The 23669-nt window shown below is 48.9% G+C and overlaps 1 protein-coding gene across 1 annotated transcript in view; it reads left to right on the top strand.

Moving 5' to 3' along the window:
• PRKDC (protein kinase, DNA-activated, catalytic subunit) overlaps positions 1 to 23669 on the top strand; it is a 3158350-nt gene that overhangs the window by 2106430 nt on the left and 1028251 nt on the right. The window contains exon 68 of the mRNA XM_078687323.1: positions 10441 to 10552. Within this exon, the coding sequence (XP_078543449.1) occupies positions 10441 to 10552 (112 nt within the window). The remainder of the gene's footprint in view (positions 1 to 10440; positions 10553 to 23669) is intronic.

Consider the following 23669-nt stretch of genomic DNA (forward strand, 5'->3'; position numbering starts at 1 on the left):
GACACTGTGGAGCAAGTGCTGCCTCGGTGTCCCGAGGAGGCCCGGGCAGTGCTTTCTCAAGCTATTGCTGAAGGGAGATATGCAGCCAAGTTCACAATACGTTGTGGCCTTGACACCGCCGACTCGCTGGGCAGAGCGATTTCCACGACAGTGGCGCTCCGCCACCACACCTGGCTGAGGACCACTGGTTTCTCTGGGGATGTCCAGAACACTCTGATGGACATGCCTTTTGATGGCATTCACCTTTTTGGCAACAAGGCAGATAGTGCGTTGGAGCGTTTTAAGGACTCACGGGCTACGGCCAAGTCCTTGGGCCTTTCGGCAACTCGCCCTCCTCCGCCTTCTGCTTTTCGCTCCTTGCGTGGCCACGGAATGGGCGCCCGACACGTTCGCTTCAGAGCCACAGCCCTCTGCAGCAACAGTCCCAGCGCGGACGTGGGACCGGCCGAGGTGGGTCAGGGGGCCAGCGGGCTGGTCAGTCCAACTCCACCGTAGCCACTACTGCCTCCAAACCTTCCTAGTCTGGTCTTTCAGGCCTATCAAACGCGAGTGGGCGGCAGGATTGCCATCACCTCCCCCACTGGTGCACCATCACTACAGACAGGTGGGTTTTACAAATAGTTCAAAGGGGTTACTTCCTCCACTTCGAGACAACCCCTCCAGCCATGCCACCCCAGTGCCACCGTCTATCGGGGGATCATTTGGCACTTCTTACACAGGAAGTCGTGGCCCTCTTGGCCAGGGGGCCATCAAGCACGTTACTGCTCCAGAAGTAGGACGTGGTTCCTACTCCCACTACTTTCTAGTGCCCAAGAAGGACAAGTGTCCTATCTTGGACCTCCAGAACGTCAATTGCTTCCTCCGGAAGGAGAAGTTCAAGATGTTAACTCTGGCTCAGGTCTTGTCTGGCCTCGACTCTGGAGACTGGATGGTAATGTTGGATCTGCAGGACGCATATTTCCATATTCCCGTCCTGCCGGCCCACCGGCGTTATCTACGGGTTTACAGTAGGCCAAGAGCACTTTCAGTTTACCGTGCATCCCCTTTGGCCTTACCAGCACCCCTCAGGTGTTCACAAAAGTGATGGCGGTGGTCGCAGCTCATCTGCGCAGATCAGGGGTTCCAGGCTTCCCCTATCTCGATGGCTGGCTGTTGAAGACGGGCTCGCCCCCAGGCAGCCGTCTCCCTCCTCCAGTCTACAGCCGACCTCTTGCATTTGCCAGGGTTCTCCATCAATGTGCCGAAGTAGCACCCGATTCCCTCCCAGAAGCTCCTCTTCATCGGAACGATTCTGGATACGACACACTTTCGGGTCTATCCTCCCGAATGGCGAGTCCAGGATATTCAGGCTCTGATCCCGATCTTTCAGCTTCTATCCTGGGTTTCAGTCAGGATGACCCTGAGGCTTCTGGGCCTCATGGCCTCCTGCATCCTGCTGGTAGATCATGCCAGATGGCATATGCGGGCTCTGCAGTGGGACCTGAAGTGCCAGTTAGCGCAGCATTAGGAGAACCTGTCGGAGTACGTCCAGATCTCAGAGGGCACTGCACAACAATTGCAGTGGTGGCTCACAAACCGGCATTAGGTGAATGGCAGATCCCTCTCCCTTCCCCAACCGGAGCACACAGTGGTGAAGGATGCGTCCCTCCTGGGATGGGGCGGCCACTTGGGAGAGGCGGAACTCAGAGGCATCTGGTCTCCGGCTGAGTCCCGGCTCCATATCAATCTTATGGAGCTCCGGGCGATCCGACTTGCACTAAAGGCATTCCTTCCCTCTGTCAAGGGGACAGTAGTGCAGGTGTTCACAGACAACACAACCGCCATGTGGTACTGCAACAAACAGGGCGGGTGTGGTCTTGGACCCTTTGTCAGGAGGCTCTGTGCCTCTGGACATGGCGGGAGCATCAGGGCATTTCCCTGATGGTTCAATCAACACCTGGCAGGTTCACTGAACACCAGGGTGGACAATGTCAACCGCAGGTGCATGATGGATCACGAATGGCGTCTTCACTCGAACAAGGTCTCGTTCAACAGTGGGGAGAGCCTTGGTTAGATCTATTCGCCACCGAAGAGAACGTGCAATGTCAGCAGTTCTGTGCGTTGGAATTTCCAAGGCGGCACTATCTAGGTGACTCTTTTCGTCACAAGTGGAGTTGCGGTTTATTGTATGCCTTTCCGCCTATACCACTTCTGCCCAGAGTGCTGAACAAAATCAGGTGCGACCGGGCCCAAGTCATTCTTGTGGCCCTGGACTGGACTTGAAGAGTTTGGTATCCCGTGCTACTCAGTATGACCATCGTTCCCCCGATCTGACTGCCTCTTCGGGAGGATCTTCTGTCGCAGTAGCAGGGGATGGTCCTCCACCCGAACCTGTCCAGTCTCCTCCTCCTTGCGTGGAGATTGAGCTGTGGCAGTTGATTCATTTCGACTTGCCCCCTGAAGTTTGTGATGTCATTCTGGCAGTCAGGCGTCCCTCCACTAAGTTGGTATACGCCTGCAGGTGGAACACATTTCTGGCATGGTGCACAGCAAAGGCTGTGGATCCCCTTTCAGCCCCTCTTTCAGAAGTCCTTTTGTTCCTTCTTTCTTTGGCCCAGCAGGGCTCTGTTCTTTCAACCTTCCTGAGACTTCCTGATCAGCCATCTCTTTTCAAGTCCCCTGTTGTAAATTGATTCTTTAAAGGCATTACCCACGTTTTCCCTCCTATTCCTTTTGTGATGCCACAGTGGGACTTGAACTTGGTTCTCATATATTTGATTTGCGCTCCCTTTGAGCCTCTTCACAACTGTCCTCTAAGTCTATTAACTTTGAAGACTATTTTTCTGCTTGCCATCACCTCCGCTAGAAGAGTGAGTTAGCTCCAGGCTCTTTCTTGTAAACCTCCTTTCCTGTCTGTCCATCCGGATTAGGTTGTGCTCAGAACCCGTGCATCCTTTTTGCCAAAAGTTGTCCCTGCTTTTCACATCGGGCAAACCATCACTTTTCCCACCTTCTTTCCGCCTCCGCATCCTTCCAGAGAGGAAGAGAGGCTCCACCGTCTGGACCCAAAACGTGCGCTCTCGTTTTACTTGGACCTCACACAACAGTTCCGGGTGGATGACCTGCTCTTTGTTGGCTACATTGGCGGCAAGAAAGGTTAGGCCGTACAGAAGCGGACTATCTCCAGATGGTTCAACTTGTGAATTAAATCCTGTTATTCTCTGGCTAAGAAGGAGCCTCCGGTGGGGTTGCACACCTATTCCATCAGGTAGCTACGTGGGCCTCGCCGCACACTTTTACTAAGCACTATTGCCTGGACAGCCAAGTCCGTCCTCCCCGTTCTTCGAACTGATTTCTAGGGTTAAGATCATCCCTTTCAGGGCCCTAGTTTCAATGCACCAGTGGTCCGTATCTTGCATAGCTCTGCGTTCCTGCACGGAAAGTCGTGTACAGAACTGACATCAGCGCGCGTGGACGGCGTCTAACTAGCTGCCGCAACGGCATCTCGGCGACGACGCCAACGACAGACGCGGAGCCGCACAACACCACCTTCCGACACGCAGGGGTACTGCTGACGAAAACTTTCCGGATCCAGTTTGAAGCCTGTGGGTAATTCTAAGGTAAGGAATCTATCACTAACTAATGTTTCTTTCAGATCTAGCCTTACCGAAGTTAAGTAACGTGTTCATCATGAGCTACAGGGTGATTTTGCAGTCCGACCCTCTCTTCCTTCTGTAAGAGAATGCATTCTAAAGACAACCAGGGGAGCACCACTGTACCCCAAGTCTGGAAGGCACGGCGCTTCCAGTTTATTGTGATGTTATTTATCTAGTAGCAAGGTCATGTCTATGAAGTTAGTCTAGTGTTTGCTCGAATCTGAATTGGGGAAACCTAGGACAGAATGACGATAACCCCAGTCCACTTACCAGTAAGCAACAAATCACTCCGAGTTAATGTTTGAATACTTCAATCTCCATGTTGAACCAAACTACACTTTTGTTCTGCCAGCACCAGTGGGCAATCTAAGAAAATGTTATCCTGCTCCGAAGGGCCCCCTTCTAGCTATCCTAACTCATATTAACAATTCACCTTCATGCCCGTGGCAATAGATCTGAGACAGCACAGTCATCACGCTAGTCTACCTTCCTCCCCCCTCACAGTTAGATAGCTCTAACTCCCCTAGCTCCACTGTTCACTGGTCCTCCCCCAGCCCAACCCATAGACCTGACCTGCTCCCACAGGCCTCTAGGGGTCTCTATCCATCCAGTCTCAACGCGGTCGCGGACGTGGTTACCGCCGTGGCGGTGCAGGGTGACAACGGCAAGTATAGTCCACATTCGCTCCCGCCGCATCTGCCGCTAAGCCTTCTTTGTCCGGCATTTCAGGCCCATTCGATGCCAGTGGGGGGGGGGGGGCAGTTCGCCATCACCTCCTCCACTGGTGCACCATCACGTCGGACAGATGGGTGCTGCAAATCTTCCGACGGGGCTACTCCCTCCCCTTCGAGGCGACCCCTCCAGCCATTCCACCGTAGTACCACCGCATGTCGGGGGATCACTTGCAACTTCTGCAGGAGGAAGTTATGGCCCTCTTGGCCAAGGGGCCATTGAGCGCGTTCCTGGGCCAGAAGTAGGACGTGGTTGCTATTCCCACTACTTTCTGGTACCCAAGAAGGGCAAAGGAGACCTACGCCCTATCTTGGACCTACGAAGCGTCAACGGCTTCCTCCGGAAGAAGAAGTTCAAGATGCTGACTTTGGCTCAGGTCCTAGCTGCCCTGGACCCAGGAGACTGGATGGTAGCGTTGTACTTGCAGGACGCGTACTTCCACATCCCCGTCTTGCCGGCCCACCGGCGCTACCTGCGGTTCATGGTAGGCCACGAGCACTTTCAGTTTACCGTGCTCCCCTTCGGCCTTACCAGCGCCCCTCAGGTGTTCACGAAAGTGATGGCGGTGATCGCAGCTCATCTGCGCAGGTCAGGGGTGTCTTCTCCTATCTCGACGATTGGTTGTTGAAGGCAGGCTCGCCCCAAACAGTTGTCTCCCACCTCCAGACTACGGCCGACCTCCAGCACTCGCTGGGGTTCTCCATCAACGCGCCGAAGTCGCACGTGTGCCCCTCTATGAAGCACCTTTTCATCGGAGCGGTTCTGGACAGTTTCGGGTTTATCCCCCAAACAGCAGATTCGGGATATTCAGGCTCTGATTCTGATCTTTCAGCCTTTATCCTGAGTCTCGATCAGGTTGACGCTGCAGCTCCTGAGGCTGATGGCGTCCTGCATCCTTCTGGTGCATCACGCCAGGTGGCGGATGCGGGCTCGGCAGTGGGACCTGAAGTTTCAGTGGGCACAGCATCAGGGCAACCTGTCCGACCACGTCCTGATCTCGGAGGGCACTGCGAATCAGTTGCAGCGGTAACTCATGAACCGCGGTTGGGTCAGCGGCAGATCCCTCTCCCTAGACCAACCGAAGCACGTAGTGGTGACAGATGCATCCCTCCTGGGATGGGGGGGCCACATGGGAGAGGGGGAGATCAGAGGCATCTGGTCTCCGGCGGAGTCCCGGCTCCATATCAACTTTGTGGAACTGCGGGCGATCCGACTTGCACTGAAGGCATTCCTTCCCTCTGTCCGGGGAAGTATAGTGCAGGTGTTAACGGACAACACCACCGCCATGTGGTACTGCAACAAACAAGGCGGGGTGGGGTCGTGGACCCTTTTCAGGAGGCTCTGCGCCTCTGGCAATGGCTGGAACACCAGGGCATCACCCTGGTGGTTCAACACCTGGCACGTTCTCTGAACGCCAGGGCGGACAAACTGAACCGCCGGTGCACGATGAATCAGGAATGGCGTCTGAACTCTGGCGTGGCGCAAGGTCTCTTTCAGCAGTGGGGAGAGCCTTGGTTAGATCTATTCGCCACCGAAGAGAACGCACAATGTCGTCAGTTCTGCGTGTTGGAATTTCCAAAGTGGCACTCGCTCGGTGACGCTTTTCGTCACGAGTGGAGCTGCAGTCTGTTGTACGCCTTTCCGCCTATATCACTTCTTCCCAGAGTGCTGAGGATCAGGCTGGGCCCAAGTCATCCTTGTGGCTCCGGACTGGGCACGAAGATACTGGTATCCCGAGCTACTCAGCATGTCAGTCGATCCCCTGATTTGTCTGCCTCGTCAGGAGGACCTTCTGTTGCAGCAGCAGGGTACGGTCCTCCACCCGAACCTATCCAGTCTTCACCTACATGCGTGGAGATTGAGCGGCGGCAGTTGAGGCCATTTGACTTGCCTCCTGAAGTCTGTGATGAGATTCTGGCAGCCAGGCATTCCTCCACAAAAACGGTATACGCCTGAAGGTGAAATAAATTTGTGGCATGGTGCACAGCAAAGGCTGTGGATTCACTCATTGCCCCCCTTTCAGAGGTTTACCTCTTCCTTCTTTCTCTTGCCCAGCAGTGCTCTGCTCTTGGCACTATCAAGGGCTACCTCTCTGCCATTTCAGCCTTCTTAAGGCTTCCTGATCAGCCCTCTCTTTTCAAGTCCCCTGTTGTAAATAGATTCTTGAAAGGCATCAGACACATGTTTCCTCCTGTTCCCTTTGTGATGCCTCAGTGGGACTTGAATCTGGTTTTCATGTATCTGATTGCGCTCCCTTTGAGCCACTTCATAACTGTCCTCTTCGTCTTCTGACTCTTAAAACTGCGTTCCTGGTCGCCATCACCTCTGCCAGGAGAGTGAGTGAGCTCCAGGCTCTATCTTCTAAACCTCCTTTCCACGCTGTCAATCCAGAGAAGGTTGTTCTGAGGACTCGTCCATCTTTCCTGCCCAAGGTGGTCACAGCCTTTCATATTGGGCAGTCTATCACCTTGCCCACCTTCTTTCTGCCTCCTTTGAAGGAGGAAATGAGGCTCCACCTTCTGGACCCAAAACGTGCGCTCTCCTTCTATCTAGATCGCACACGCCAGTTCCGGGTGGATGACCAGCTCTTTGTTGGTTGAGTGGGCGCTAAGAAGGGACAGGCGGTGCACAAGCGGACCATCTCTTGGTGGGTCGTCTTGTGCATCAAGGTTTGCTACTCTTTGGTGAAAAAGGAGCCTCCTGTTGGGCTGCACGCCCATTCCACTCGGGCCACGTCGGCTACTACTGCCCTGGGTCGGGGAGTCCCCTTGCAGGACATCTGTCAGGCAGCTACGTCGACCTCGCTGCACACGTTTGCTAAGCACTACTGCCTGGACAGCCAAGTCCGTAGAGATGGCTTTTTCAGCCGTTCTGTTCTTCAGGACTTTCTGGTATGATCTTGGTTTGCAGACGCACCACCGGGGTTGGTATTACTGGGGTATCTATTCTAAGGTAAGGAATCTAACACTAACCTGTTTCTTTCAGATGCACAAGTTACTTACCTTCGGTAACGATATATCTGTAAGAAACAGGAGTTAGTGTTAGATTCCTTACCGACCCACCCATCCTCCCTATTCTGCGAACCGATATCTAGGTTTAAGGTATCTCCCTTTGATGGCCCTAGTTTCATGGCACCAGTGTTGGTTTCTTGCATGACTCTGCGTTCCTGGCGCGGAAAGCTATGTACAGAACTGACGTCAGGGCGCGAGGGCGGCATCTAAGTAGTCCGACAATGTCATCCCGGCGATCATGACGCCGCTGACGGACTTGGAGCCACAGACAACGCCTACCAAGGCGCAGGAGTACTGCTGATGAAAACTTTCCATATCCAGTCTGACGCCTGGGGATATTCTAAGGTAAGGAATCTAACACTAACTACTGTTTCTTACAGATATATCGTTACCGAAGGTAAATAACTTGTGCATCGCCTCCCCCGAAGACATTCAATCCCTGAACTCAGTCCTGCTGGAAACACAAAACTTTCTTCAAGGAAAACAAGGGAAACCCTACTCACATAGGAACCAGATCCAACAGTTACATCAAAGAACAATGGTTCCTGTGGTATAATAAAAATAATACGAATTGGATATGTAGCTTAATAGCGATTAATATTAACACAGAGGGTTGACAAGGATGGCGGAAAGGAATACACAACCAATTATGTACATTTCTGGCATGTTTTACTTCATTAGTATCAATAGTAATAAACTATATTTAAATTGTCACACAATTATGTGCATACAAATACATAAACAGAGTGCACAGTGTCCCAAGTGTACAAGTGAAACCTAAATAACAATACATACAACATAGACTACATAAGGGCGCAGTGGTTTCTTATTGAATACATGAAAAAAGGAAAAGGACCAAAGAGGACATAATTGGTTTTTAAGGTGATTCTACACGATCGTAGACACTATTTTCATGGTTCAATTCCTTGTTGCGTCGACGCACTGATTGAGACGACTGTGAGACGCTATCGGGCACCACATAATACAGGCATCGTCCTACAAAATATATCGGATTCATTCTGACTCAAGACGCGGATGCAAATTAAGCTATCCGGCGCAAACTTTTATGGGCTCAGGCATTGTCCTGTGAAAACATTGAAAGTGCCATTGTATGCACACAATTCATCACTGATCCTTGACCACTACATGTGTACCCAGCTGGGTTACCTGTAAGTGAGTTTTTAATTCTCACCATGCATGGGTGAATACGAGATAATATTCAGATGTCCCTCATTGCCCTGTCCTGACGAGACCCATATCCTTGAGGGTCGAAACGCCGTCGACGCAACAAGGAATTGAACCATGAAAATAGTGTCTACGATCGTGTAGAATCACCTTAAAAACCAATTATGTCCTCTTTGGTCCTTTTCCTTTTTTCATGTATCCAATAAGAAACCACTGCGTCCTTATGTAGTCTATGTTGTATGTATTGTTATTTAGGTTTCACTTGTACACTTGGGACACTGTGCACTCTGTTTATGTATTTGTATGCACATAATTGTGTGACAATTTAAATATAGTTGATTACTATTGATACTAATGAAGTAAAACATGCCAGAAATGTACATAATTGGTTGTGTATTCCTTTCCGCCATCCTTGTCAACCCTCTGTGTTAATATTAATCGCTATTAAGCTACATATCCAATTCGTATTATTTTTATTATACCACAGGAACCAAAAGGAAACACAAAACTGGCTGACACGTAACCACCTGAAGCTCAATGCTCTAAAACCTGTTTTCCTCCTAATCTCACCCCATAAACAATCTCCGGTCATGGAACAATGGTTGAATCAGCTCACTGCTCTTAACTGTAGACCTCACCCTGTTGACTCAGCATCCTCTCTGGGTATTAGATTAGACAAAAGTCTGAACATGCAGAAGCACATCAGTTCCCTCACCAACGGGCCAAACTTTCAACTCAGCATCCTCAGAAAGCTCAAACCATATCTCCCTGCTCATGACCTAGAGGTTGCAGTTCAAGCATTAGTAATCTCAAAGCTGGACTATGGTAGCACAATACTCTGCGGCTTGCCCAGAGTGAAGACAGCTCTTCTGAGGGTTGCCCTAAACTCTGCTGCTAGGCTCATAAAGGGGACAAGAAAATGTAACCATATTTCGCCGGACATGCTGGCCCTGAATGGGCTTCCATATGAAGCCCAAATACAGTTAAAAACTGCTTGCATGGCACACAAAGCCATCCACTTCAAGACCCCGCTGTACCTCGCTCAGATACTCGGGCGCTCAAGTGGTTCGAGAGCTTCCAGAAGCGCCAGCACACTTCTTCTCAAACCACAAAAATTCAAGAAAAAAAAGACTTACTAACGAGCCTTCTCAGGTTTGGCTCCGAGGATCTGCAACTCTCGTCCCCCATAAGTCGGGGTGAACCCTTCCACGGTCCTCTTAAAGAAAGAAGTTAAAGGGCTCCTGATGAAGAAATGTTTGCCTCAGTCTGGCTTCTCCATTTGTTTCTGGGGCCATACCCACTGTGATATTTTTCTTTTGTGGTTATTCTGCTTTGTTTGCTTGTACCCTTCTTGATGCATAAACTGTAAAGCGCTCTGATACCCTTGGTGGTCATGTTCGCGCTATATAAAACTTTCGAAATAAATAAATAAATAAAATAGTAGAATATGAGACCGCTAAACTCCATTCCTAAAGCACGAAGCTTGGATATCACATTCTCTCCGCTGATCGTCAAGCCAGCAATCCCTGGTTATATATAATATGCAAACAAATGCTATGAGTGGTACAAATGTCATGGAGTCAAACCCTATAATGTGGCCCAAAGTACCAGGCTTATAGTTAAGATTCCAAAATGGTTCCAATATTGAGGGAACATAGGATGAAAAATATGGAGAATCACCCTTGAGTAACAAAAGGAAGTGTAGAAAATTCATTCAAATAATACCTTTAGATTGTAATATTGTTGCAGAAAGAGAACGTTCCGGCATTCCGCTGTCAAGTTAGATTTTTATGCAATGATTGGGTTTCAAAATAGATTATTTCCCAGCTTTTAGTTTGATTCATTAAATGTTTTCTGTAATTATTTCTATAATGCAGGTAATTTATCATCTCATGCATCACTAAGAAGGCTTCTTCATATTTGGACAAGCAGATATCCTGACTCTAAAATGGACCCAATGAACATTTGGGATGACATCATAACAAATCGGTATGGTCTCGTCTTTAAGATATTTGTATCATTTTTAAACTATAGTCTTAGTTTAGTTGTGTGTTTGTATTATTTTTTTGTCATGTGTCATCAGAGAGTATGAGTGTCCTTTATAATGTGTTACAGAGCCCAGTGGCAACATAAATTACACAGAATGCGGTTCATAATATTAATGTATTAATATGAATTGCTAAGTAACCGAGAGAGCAATGAAAGTTTTCAGCTAGCAAATTTGAGTTGCAACTTTTTAAACTGACATCATTTGGCACCTGCCCTTACGTTTTTTTTTGTCAACAATTATTTTTCTTTGTTATTCAGGCTTTTTTCAATTGTAAAATGAGTGCTCTAGTTTCCATGATACATTTTGCTAAGATTGTCATGAAAATGTTCAGTGTTACTAAATTCTACGTGTGGGCCACCTGTCCTTACAGCATATTCAAATTCAGAACGTAAATAGTTTTGATTGGTTTGCTTTAGATGTGGTTTGTGCCATTCCTGTTCTAGACAGATTTCTTTGTACCAACATTTGCATGAATGTTTCAGTATTTTTCACCTTTACAGGCCTGATAGATCATGAAAAGCTATTCAAATACATGATAGAGGCTTCTAGCCGCAGATTCCTTACCTTTGAATTTGCCAGGCACCAGACTGGATCTGGAAGACTTTTCCTCGAGCAACACCCTTGCTCACCAGTAGTTGGCTTCCGCCGGTATCGGTGATGTCATCAGCCAGCACCGAAGTGACGTCTGCGTCACCTATTTAGACGCAACTCGGCGGGCTGACTTCCTTTCTTTTCTTTCCGTGCCAGCCAGCGCAGATCCTTGAAGATAGCTACCCTCAGTCCCTTTTTGAGAGGTTTTTTTCTGCTTTTTGTTGATGATTTATGGTGTGTAGGTTTTTCCAAACATGGTCTGGATTCAAACCATGCAGTGTCTGCCATCGCGCCATGTTGGTGATGGATCCACACTTAATTTGCCTCTGGTGCATGGAGTGCAACCATGACTCGAAGTCCTGCTTCAACTGCTGGCCCAAGGCTCTGAAAGGTGTGGGGGGTATGTCCCTAAAGCTGCTTGAACCCGGGCACTCTGCATCACGCCGTTTGCACTGGAGGTCTCGTTCGTGGTCCCAATCGAGAAGAAGGTCTTGTCTCTCAAAGTTGTCAGGCTGATCAGGTAAGAGGCATAAGAAAAACAAAAAGTCGAAGCGTGCTTCAACTGCCACCCACCCACCCTGTCTGTCGGCCGACCTGACGGAGGAGTCTCGACGCTCAAGGCCTCATTCTCTGGAACCTGCGCCTGGGACGGCTCTGCACAGCTCTGCCTTTCCAGGAGCCGGAATGCCTCCTGCCCAGCGTAAAGAATTTTATGACACCACATGCCTCCTATTATGGCGATCTGACCCTTTCGGCGCCCCTTCAGGCCCCAGAGGATCAGAAGTGGCTTCACTGGTGAGGGATAAAAAATAGATTTCCCATACATAAGGAGTATCGAACCATATTATGTTAGCATGATGCATCTATATGTACCCTCTTTGCTTGACATATATATATATATATCACTTTTGCAGGGAGGACAGTATTTATTCTCTCCTTGCGTATCCACTGCTAACAGAGGAGGTCGAGAACCATACAAACGCCATTTTCGAACATGTGCTCGAACATAGGCTATGATCACGTGTTAATCTCCAGTAGTTGGCAAGCCCCAGTCCATCTGAGTTACTGGGAGCAGCTGAACGTAAGCTGTTTACTCGACTGTCCTGAGACTCAAGGTCGCATCTGGCTTTTCGGTGCGATAAGCGCATTCCTGGAGGCGACGTGCCTACACTCCCGGGCATCAGGATGAAAGGGAGTCACCCCTCCTGACCTTCCCAGTGATAAATAGTTGAGCTTTGAACTAATCATGTGTGCCATATATGGTCCTTCCCTGGAGTTCAACGGCCAACCAGTGTTTTTCCTTTTACAGTGATTATATGTGTTGAACTGAAAAGTACATAACCTCATATTTGAATAAGAGCCAACAGTCTTCTCTGCGCACCTGATGGGTGAGGGTTGGAGAGGCTCCTCTATAGAGTATTTTGCTTAATAAATGATTGAACTTTCTTCACTGCCAACTGACTGATTATTTGGTAATGGGATTTGGGCTATTGGTAGGTATAGCCCTTTATGTTATTTTTATGGTACTTCAGTTGGCGACTCTGGTGGGATTCCGTTATAGGGTCGTCCTCCCCGTAACCGGGTAGAAAGGACAAAGAAAGGGGAGCTCTGGTCGAGCGGGTGGACGGACTGAAATATTTAGACTTACTCCGCTCTCGGGATCAGAGTGCCCCAGCTGCTAGTGACCCTTCGCCGGAGTCCAACGGGCCTAACCCAGGAGCTGACGGTGTTGGTCTTCAGGAGTTGGCAGTGGAGAAGACGCAATTGTACCTGCGTGCACCAGGTGAGTGGATTGCTTTTTGGGGTCTTTTGGAACGCGCTGTTGAGCAGTGCTTTTGAAGCAGTTAACTGTGTAGGATTTGCTGGTTGATGTACTACGGAGAATCTTGGGGGTCTGACGGAGCAGCATTGTGGCTGCACGGGTAGATGCTCCACAGACTTGTTTTGTGAACAATAGAGACGCCGAACGGACGCCCTGGTGTGGCTCCGGTGGTGCACACCCGGCCGGACTGGTCTCGGAAAGGCCTGTAGTTGCACCTGGGTAGCCTTAGGGACATATCTGAAGCGGTGCTAAGGAAGCGGGCTTAGTCAGAATAGTCCCAAGGATGAACCAGAAAGACTGAAGGATGGTCTGTAGGACAGTCTGTGGTGATGCCTGTCCGACGGTCTCTTGGTAGTCTTTGGACTGCTTGATTTTGGTATCTGTTGGTCTGGAATCTGGATTGATTGATTCTCCATGAACAGGAGTCGACTGGCTCTGTTCTTTGTTTGGAAAGACGAAAAAGAGACATTTAGTTTTGAACATCTTTATATGTATATATATTATTGCTCTGTGTATGTTTGAATAAGAGTGAGGTTGAATATGTTGTGAAATGTTTGAACATGGCCATGTTTGAAAGTACGTTTATATGATTGAATGAGGAGTACGTGACAACAATCACTATGCCGTGTCTTAGCAAATTGAGTTGTTTTGGATGTTGTCGCCGCCCTAATGATACGCGCTTGGCTGAAAGTCAACATCCCCCGCCTGAGCGCAGCCAGAGTTAAGATATGTATGTAAAGCATGCTATTACACCTATTCTGTTTAATACACTATGGCATAAATATACTAAGGATAATGTAGAGTTGCAATGGCCCTTAACCGGTTCTTTTGATGAGAAAAAGATACATTTTCTGCAGGATCGATTATTTTTTAAACGTAGTTGACAATCAATGTTTGATTCCCTAAACCTATGGCAGAAGGAAGCAAAGCGTAGACGTATACGAGAGGAGAAAGTATGCAGAATGAAGGGAGGTCAGACGATTACGCAGAAAGCCATTGCTTATGATAAAGCTCAAACCGAACAGGGAATTGATTGTGCAGACAGGCAATTTAGATTGCAAGTGGATAAGACCTATGTAGCTAGGACTGAAGCGGAGGATGAGCTGGAGGATTTATTGGATACTCGTCCACCTCCCCCTTATACTCCACAACGTATATATCCCGTTGTTCCCCCAACTCCAGTACAGGTCCCTTCAGCCTCTGCCCCTGTTGTTTCCTCCTCCCCTGTCTTTCAGGGAACTTCCTCTGTTTTATCTCCCTCTGTGTCGGAGACGGCTACTTTATGGTCTGTTACATTGCCGTCTTTTGTTATGTCCACAGCTGTTTTGTCTCCCCCTACCCTTGCGTGGGCTTCCCAGTCCGCGAGCACGACCCCATCCCTAGCTGTTTCAACTCCAGCCCGTGTTCCGGGTGATTTCGACACACGAAAGTTGTTTACTCGTTCGACTGTAGGACTAAATGAGAAACAAATGGTTGAAAATCAGTCATCCCTGTGGATGCGACATCCTATTTATACTATAACTAACAAATGGAGCACGCTCCGAGACTTTGAGCCTGTTATACAGCAACATGCCCTGAAACACATGGCCACATGTCTTATCATTTTATGGGAACAGTGTTTTGCAGGAAGGATGGCCCCCCAAGTGATGTATGATATCGGGACAGGGCTCATGAGTCTAAACTTAGACCAGAGGAAGTGTACAAAAATGTTGAGGTTTTATTAGGTTATCGAGAGCGGATGTACCAAAAGTGTCCCTCATGGGACTCTCAGCACCCTATGCGAGAAGTCCATCCTATCTTTCACCCTGAAATACCGGAATTGAAAAATGATCAGGATGTAGTGACTAGACCTCGTGTAGAGGCACGAGTGCAGGAACAATGGGTTTACACCCCATGGAAGAGGAGTGAAGTCCTCTTGCTAAAATCACAACTACCTGACCCCCGTAAGAATCTCACGGCTTATTATAAAGAACTCACAGAGAGGCTTCCTCAGCCATTGTGACCTTAGCTGACATAGAGCTATTTTTTGCGTTGTTGGTCCCTGTTGATGTATGGCGTCAGGTGCATGATCAGGACCACGTTCAGGAGTTGGGCGGAACATGGGAACAGATAAAAGATTGGGATAAGGAACGTAAGCCTGGTGATAAACCAAAACCCGAACTATTGGCATTACCTGGCCGTATTATTACTTACATGCATTCCTTAATTCCGCCTCGTCAGGTGGATTGGGATAAATTGACAGCATGTAAACAGTAGAAAGACGAAAGCGTTTCTGATTTCTTCACTAGTTTTGAAGGTGTATTCATTGACTTTAGTGGACAGGATTTATCAGTGGAAGGCGGTATACGATTATTTGTTAATTGTTTTGTGACCAATTTGTTACCGGAAGTTTCTGCGCGGCTACAAGCCGCTGAAAGTACCTGGAGCATGTCTACTTCCTCGTAATATTGAGTATGGCCCAATATTACGAACATAGAAAAAACGAGAGTAAGGATAAGACGGAAAAGAAAACAAAAGATCTTAAGACGTGGGTGTTGTCGCAACAAGTTGTTCCAGGACGAGGCAGAGAGAGAGGCAGTAGAGGGTTCGTCCCGAGGGGTGCGGGAACCGGACGAGGCCGGCTGTTGTTTTGGGACCAAACCAGTACGCTTACTGTAAGGGGGAAGGGCATTGGAGATTTCAGTGTCCATTGTTGCTGGCTCAGAATGGGGCTATGAGAGGAAGAGGTCTAGGTGGTGTGGATCGCAGTGATATGCGACGAGAGGAGGCGGCGCATGTCGGATCAGAAAAGAATTATTTCGATAATCCGAGAGGTAGGAGTACTAGAATGAGGACTGTGTGATGGATGCAGCTGAAGGGTATGCCTATACATAGGACAGCCAAGGACAGAGTGGGGGCCAGGTGTCAGTACCCGTTGATCAGCAAGGTCCTTATGTAAAAGCGCATTTGATGGGGACATCTGAAAAGTTTTAAGTTGATACGGGTGCGATGAATAGTTCTATTTCTCGTTCTCTGGTCCCAGGGGCTGCTCTGTCCGGGCAAAATAATGTTTTGGTGGGATTCTCAGGCATTCCGGTGGTGAGCCCCATTTCCACACTTATTCCGTTTACAATTGGTCCAGTTACGGTAGACTCCCCGTTTCTCTTGACTTCCCATTGTGGTGAAAATATATTGGGTTTGGTTTTGTTGAAGAAACTGCATGCAAAAATTAATTGTTCATCTGATGGTGTTTTTTTGACTATCAATCCCCTTGGCAAGCATACTTTGCAGTGTTTCACCAAAAATGAACCCCTCCCTCCTGAGTTTGCTGCTATCCGAGAGTTGCTGTGGGCCACTGGAGACACAGAGGTAGGATTAATAAGGATTCCACCCATTTCTATTACTCTGAAGCAAAATGCTCTGCTTCGACGTATACCTCAGTACAAAATTTCTCCGGCAGGCGAGAAAGCTTTGCTCTCCATCATTCAAGATTTGATCAAAAAGGGTGTGGTAGAGTAGACAGCTTCTAATATAATCAAAATGGCTGAAACGCGTCGACAGATATATTAAGACACCATATACAAATTAAAATAATATAAGAAAAAAGTATAGATCGCCTATAAAGGAAAAAAGGTTGAAATCTAACCTGGAGGTGATCTGAGAAATGGTGATCAATTACAGGGAAATGCACTGTGGTAATACATTTTGATGTGCACCTGGTTAGAAAAAAAAAAGAAAGAAAAAAGATAGGGCAAAGAGAGTAGAAAAAATTCTTGTTTTTCATTCATATGTCTATATGTGTTATATGTATAAATGTAAATAAGTATGTATATACATGTCAAATGAAGATTTTTATGTATGAAAATTGTGTTTTGAAAAGACAGTTTGTTGAAAGTATATATTGACAAAAAAGAATAATTTAATTTGAACAGAGGTGTGTTTGTACTTTGTTTGTGTGTTTTTTTGTCCTTTGGCTACAGAGAGTGAAATTGAAGGAGACAGATTTTTGCTATTTATATCCAGAGGAAGAGTTCAAATTAATTTTCTCTTTATCTTACGGTTTAGCCTTTATATCTATCCCGTGGCATTATTTGTTTTTTCTGATTGTATTATTACCCAGATGCCAAAGGGTTATATGGGTTGCCCCCGACTTTAAATAGCTAATATATGCAACAGCCCCATTTCACCGATCTTAAAAAAAGGCCCCTGGTGGAAGTGATCATGACTATGTTGATACTTATCGTTTTGTGATTGATTTGCGTGAAATTAATAAAATAGTGGTGCCCCAATACCCTGTGGTTTCTGACATCACTACTATTCTCACTATGGTTCCTCCCACTGCCAAATATTTCTCCGTGATTGATTTAAAGAATCCTGATAGCTGTAATATTTTCGGCTTCTCATTATCTGGTCGCAGCTTACGGTTTTGTCGCGCTCCCCAGGGGTACACAGAGAGTCCTAGTATTTATAGTCAAGCTTTGGAAACATTGTTGGATGATTTAGTCCTGCCCCCTGGTAATGTGCTTTTGCAATATGTTGATGATCTGTTAGTGGCCTCTGACAATGAGGAAGGTTGTAAGGAAGCCACTGTGCAACTATTGTCTCATTTGGCGGCTAATGGCAATAAAGTATGTCTCTCTAAATTCCAATATTGTCGACTGGAGGTGACCTACCTGGGTCATCTACTGTCAAAAGAGGGTAGGAGACTAAATCCTGAGCATATGACTACCATTTTTAATATGCCTGTACCTCGTACTCAGCGTGATGTTCGTGCATTTCTCGGGATAACTTTTTACTGTCGCCAATGGATCCCCAATTTTTCCCTTCTCACTAAACCTCTCTTGTATTTAACCACTAAAGATGTGCATGAACCTTCACCCTGGACTGATGCTTGCCAAGATGCTTTTGACTCTTTGAGATCTGTGCTTTGTTCTGCACTTGTTCTAGGTACCCCTGACTACCAAAAACCTTTTGTGCTTTATGTACATGAGGAGGACGGTTGCTCGCTTTCTGTGTTAACACAAGGATTTGGTGGTAAGCAGTGACCTTGTGCTTATTTCTCGGCGGTGTTGGGTAACGTCGCATGGGCACTCCCTAGCCATTTAAGGGCTACGGTTGCGGTGGCTATTCGACAGTCAGAAGCGCTCGTTCTGAACACTGATCTCACAGTGATGATACCGCACGCTGTGGATACATTATTGAACAAAACGAAGACCCAGCACCTTACGAGTGCGCGTCTTACAGGTTACGAATTGACTTTGTTTGCTCCCCACATTACAATTAAACTATGTGCCACTCTGAACCCTGCTACGTTACTACCCCTCCCTTCGAACGAAAAGAACAATGATGTTCATGATTGTATATTTCGGACAGAGGAAGAGACGAAGGGACGGGTAGACCTGACAGACAATCCTCTATCTGACCCTCAAGGGGAGTTGTATGTCGATGGCTCTTGTTTCAAATTACCAGATGGCACGACAACTGCTGCATTTGCGATAACTACTCTTCACACTGTAGTTGAGGCTTCTTGAGTAACCTATCAATCAGCACAGGCAGCTGAGTTAGTGGCATTGCTTCGAGCCTGTGAGTTAAGTTAAGGATTGAGAGTAAATATTTACACCGACAGCCAGTACGCCTTCGGTGTGGCTCATAGTTTTGGCCGGATTTGGGCCGAAAGAGGTTTTATCACTTCCCATGGTCAGCGAATACAGCATGGCCCCTTGATTTTGCGATTGATGACAGCATTGACGTTATCAGAGATGGTGGCTGTAGTTTAATGCAGTGCACACAAGGCAGTGGTTGATGCAGTGGGAGAGGGTAATGCCTTCGCTGTTTAAGTAGCTAAGGAAACTGCGAAATCCAAATTGACCTCAATGTTTGTGACTAGCTCTGGTAGGTGGGTGACTGAAACAGAGATGTTTAATAACACCATGGAGAGTGTCTGAGAAATTCAGAAAGAAGCTACCCCTATTGAGCTGGCTCACTGGAAAGAGAACGTGGGGAAATTAGATGCAGATGATTGTTGGATTTATTTGACAGAAAAACAGCGCTGGTTGTTGCCTAATGCATTAGTGAATGCAGTGGTGACAATGGCACATGGACCAGCTCATTTTGGGGCAAAGGGTATTTGTGCATTATTAGATCCTGTATGGTACAATCCCAATATTCCAAAGACCGCTTCTCATTTGGTGCAATATTGCATGGTTTGCTTACGACATAATCCTTGGGGCAGGGAGCCTGTTCTGAGTGGAAACTTTGCACCACCATCAGCTGGAGCGTGTAAATAATTTGAAGTATGTCCTGGTCGTGGTGTGCGCTTTCAGTAAATGGGTGGAAGCCTACCCGACCAAAGAAAATACTGCTTTGGCAACAGCAAACGCGTTGGTAAAGGCTCCGGTGCCTATGACCACCAATGCATCCGGTGGTGAATCTAGACTGGCACCGGTTGTGCCACTGCAACCTTTGCTGGCCCCTGCTCTGAGACTCCCGGCGACGCCTGCCCAAATCTTATCCCCTACAACCCCAGAGACTGACCGGTGTCTTCCGATGCCGATCCCAACACTGACGGCACCCATGCTTTCTAGGTCGGTTCCTCAGCCTTATTTGGAGGGCTAGGAATGGAGAGAGGGGTCTCTGGACCCTTTATAAGACCAGCCTGAGCAAGAAATAGACTGGTATGAATAATTGGGTGAGGCCAGTGGACTGGATACCTCTCCAGATTCCCACCTGCTTTCTCCCCTTACTGTGGCTACGGAGGACGGCTGAGGTCCTGCACCTTCAGCTCCCTTCGGGGGAAGTCAAGACAAACATCTTGACAGACTTCCTGCAGCCGGGTGTCTCCTCCTCGGAACCCCTCCTTCCTTCCTATGAGGCCTTGACTGATGTCCTTATACAAACCTGATCCAATCCCAACACAGGGGCTCCTGTGATTGACACTTGCCCGCCGCCATCGCCCTGCAGCGTGCGACCCAAAATTCCTCACCAATCAACTTACACCTGAGAGCTTGGTGGTCCAAGCCTCTACCTCCAAGGCACGTTCCCTTCCGTACCCCTGGATTGGGAATCCAAGAGGCTGGATAGTTGGGGCAAGCAAATGTTTTTTCCACCAGCCTTGCATTGCGTTCGGTGAACGTTGCTTGCCTAATGGGCCATTACTCCCACTCCTTGTGAGAAACAGTTGCACAAGTACTGCCACAAGTCCCAGAGGAGACCGGGCCATTCTCTCCCAAGCAGTATCAGATGGGAGAGATGCGGCAAGGTTCACCATTCATGGTGGGCTTCATACGACCGACTTGCTGGGCAGAGCGATGTCATTGACAGTGGCTGTTCGATGTCATGTTTGGCTGAGAACTTCTGAATTTTCTGGGGATGTCCAGGCTTCCCTTACAGGCATGCCCTTATATGGCACCTGTCTCTGTAAATAGATTTATTAAGGGGCTTGTACATATGTTCCCACCTGCTCCATTCATCATGCCTCAGTGGGATCTCAACTTGGTTCTCACCTTCCTCATGTGTGCTCCATTCAAACCTCTGCACAACTGCTGCTTACCATCAAAACAACCTTTTTAGTGACAATAACTTCTGCCAGGAGGTGAGCAAATTGCAGGCTCTGTCATTCAAGCCTCCTTACCTGACCATCTTCCCTGATAAGTTGATGCTTCGCTCTAGGGCCTCTTTTTTTGGAAAGTGGTAACACCATTCCACGTGAGGCAATCAGTCACTTTACCCACTCTCTATGCTCCTCCGCATCCCTCTAAAGAGGAGGAGCGATTCCACCGTCTGAACCCAAAAAAAGATTGTTGTTTTTCTACCTTAACTGCACTAAAGAGTTCCGGGATGCTGACCAATTCTTCGTGGAGTACATTGGATCAAAGAAAGGTTGTGCAGTGCAGAAGAGGACTATCTCGCGATTGGTGGTACTCTGCATCAAAATTTGCTATGCTCTGGCCAGAAAACATCCTCTTAAAGGTTTAAGAGCTCATTCCACCAGAGCTAAGGCGCTACCACGGTATCGCAACGTGGAGTTCATGTCCTCTACATTAGCCACTCAGCAACGTGGACATCCCTGCACACGTTTACCAAACACTACTGCCTGGACAATATAATATGAAGGAACGTTTTTTTTGGCTGCTCTGCCCTGCTGGACTTTCTGGTCTAACCTGGTGTACAGTGCCTCATCTCTGGGGGTGGTATTGCTTGGTTATCAATTCAAAAGCAAGGACTCTGCGGCTAGATGTCTCCTTCAGACGGTACAAGTTACTTGCCTTCGGTAATGCCTTATCTGGTAGAGACATGGTCTAGCCGCAGATTCCTTACCGACTCACCGATCCTCCCCACACTGTTGACAGGTTTTAGGGTCAGGTCTGATCCCTTTCAGGGCCCTAGTTTTTCTAAACACACAACTGTCAGTGCAATTCACGGCTCTGCGCTCTTGTTGTGGAAAGTCAGGAAAAGTAACTGCACGCCGAGATAGTGCCTATATAGTTGACGCGGACGTCACTTCCGGCGCAGATGACTACATCACGCAGAGCCAACCGATGCCACCTACTGACGCGCAAGGGTATTGGTCGAGGAAAATCTTCCAAATCCAGCCTAATGCCTGGGAAATTCAAAGGTAAGCAACTGTGGCTTGATTATGTTTCTACCAGATAAGGTGTTACCAAAGGTAAGTAAGTTGTCCATTTTATCCCCAAATGACTGTACAGGTGTGCCTTGCCTTTTGACCCTTTTCAGTTAGACAGAGGTTTAATATAAATGTCAAGTTTGGAGAAATTTCAGGCAAAGGAACTTAGATACTGTTATCTGATAGAGACTACTAGCCACAGATTCCTTAACGTAGAATTATCCCCAGGCGTAAGACTGAATCTGGAAAATTACCTTTGCCACAGCATCTCTGCGCGCCAGGGGGTGGTACCACGTGACTCCTCCCTGACGTCGTCTGCTGGCGTGACGTCAGCAAGGTCACATAAGCCCCACCCCGTTACACCAACATACATTTTTTTCTCTTTCCCGCGTGCAACACGAATCTGGATCGTGTCCTGGACTGTTTTCAGGCCTTCTTTTTCACGCTTTCGGTTGAGGAACAGTGTGCGAATGCCTTCGGGCTCAAGACGTGTACCTCTTGTGCACGTCAGATGTCGGCGATGGACCCTCACCCGATTTGTATGTGGTGTTTGGGCGAGCACCATGACTCGATGGACTGCGACGCCTGTCAGCACCTCAAACCAAAGTCACGGCGGGAGCGCCTGATGAAATTGCTGTTGGCCCACTTGACCAGGTTGGTGTCGTCCAATTGTCCGTCGCCTGCCTTGGAAGCCAGGGGCCGCCTATTCCGACGATGACATCGCCCTTCGCCACGTCCCCAAGGGTGTCGCTCGCCAACTGGTAGGTCCTGCAGCTTGTCTCCGAGGCCCTGTCCTTGTTGGCCGGAGGGTGCGGGTTCCCCTCGGGACGTGCGCCCTCGCCTGTCGCCAACCTACCCGCCCTTTCCTGGCGACGGGGCAACTAGGGCCCAAATGACAGCCTACGCTGTGGCTCTGCAGGCTTCTTTGCCCCCCCACGCCCCCACTTACTGAGACGTCTGCGGATCCCTTGCCTCCCGCGGGGCCGTCCGTGAAGTCGCCGGCGGCTTCGGCCCCGGCGCCGATGGGTTCGGCTTTAGGTCGTAGGAGGGTGGTGTCATCGAGGTGCAGTCCTTCGGAGCTCCCCTCTTCGACACACGGCATCCCTGCCTCACTGCAAATCCCTACGGGGCTCCCTGTGGCATCGCAGGAGGTCGCCAGAACTCAGGTCTTGTCCCTGGGTTCCCCTGGGCCCTCTGAGCAGGCGGCTGCCTTGCCAGAGGCCGAGCCGGCTTGGCTTCTGCGCCGAAGCCTTTCCTCCCCTGCCCTGCCACGGGTGGAGGCCGGGTCCTAGGGTGCTGTCCCGAGTCCCTCTCGGTCCTCTACGTGGGCGGCTGCCCCGTGTGAGGTCGAGCCGGTACCTTATCAGCACCGTTCCTTAGCCGAACCGGCCCCGACCCCGCCCCATTCTCCATGGGAGCACGCGGGGGTGGAGGTCACCTCGGCACCGCCAATGTCCACCCTGGCGCCGATCGACGTCGAGCTGGCGCCTGTGGCGGAGTCCACGGTGCCGTGCCGGCGTCTGGTCCTTGATTCGTCTGCAGAGGTTCCTTCCTCTCCGGAGGTTTGTCATCTCCTGGTCTCTTCTTTTCCAGGGACAGGACGCCGCAAGATTGCTTTTTCACCGGCGTCTTCCAGGGAGGGAGCCTCGCCGTCCCGCAAGCCTCAATCCTCGGACCCTCTTTTCCGCAGCTCGCGGTCGGTTCCTCCACAGGCTTCCCTCAAATCTCCCACTCGTCCGTGGGTCCCCCACCATTCAGGGGATTGCCGCTTCCCCCTCTAGCTGGACTTGGGGACAGGCGGCTCAGTTTACAGCCGTCGCCCACGGAGGAATTGCTTTCTCCCCGGCAACGCCCTACGGAGGCCAGTGTTGCCTTTGTTCGAGCTCTTTCCACGGCCGCTGGCATTTTGCGAATGAGTGACCTCGTCACCCCATTAGCTACGGATAATCTCTTGTAAGTTCTCCACCAGGGCTCTGGTGGACGGGAGCTGTTCCATCCTTACGAAGCGTCGCTCCACAACTCTCTTCTGGGGGCTTGGGGG

The sequence above is a fragment of the Lissotriton helveticus genome, chromosome 4_1 (assembly GCF_964261635.1).
Source record: "Lissotriton helveticus chromosome 4_1, aLisHel1.1, whole genome shotgun sequence".
NCBI lineage: Eukaryota > Metazoa > Chordata > Amphibia > Caudata > Salamandridae > Lissotriton > Lissotriton helveticus.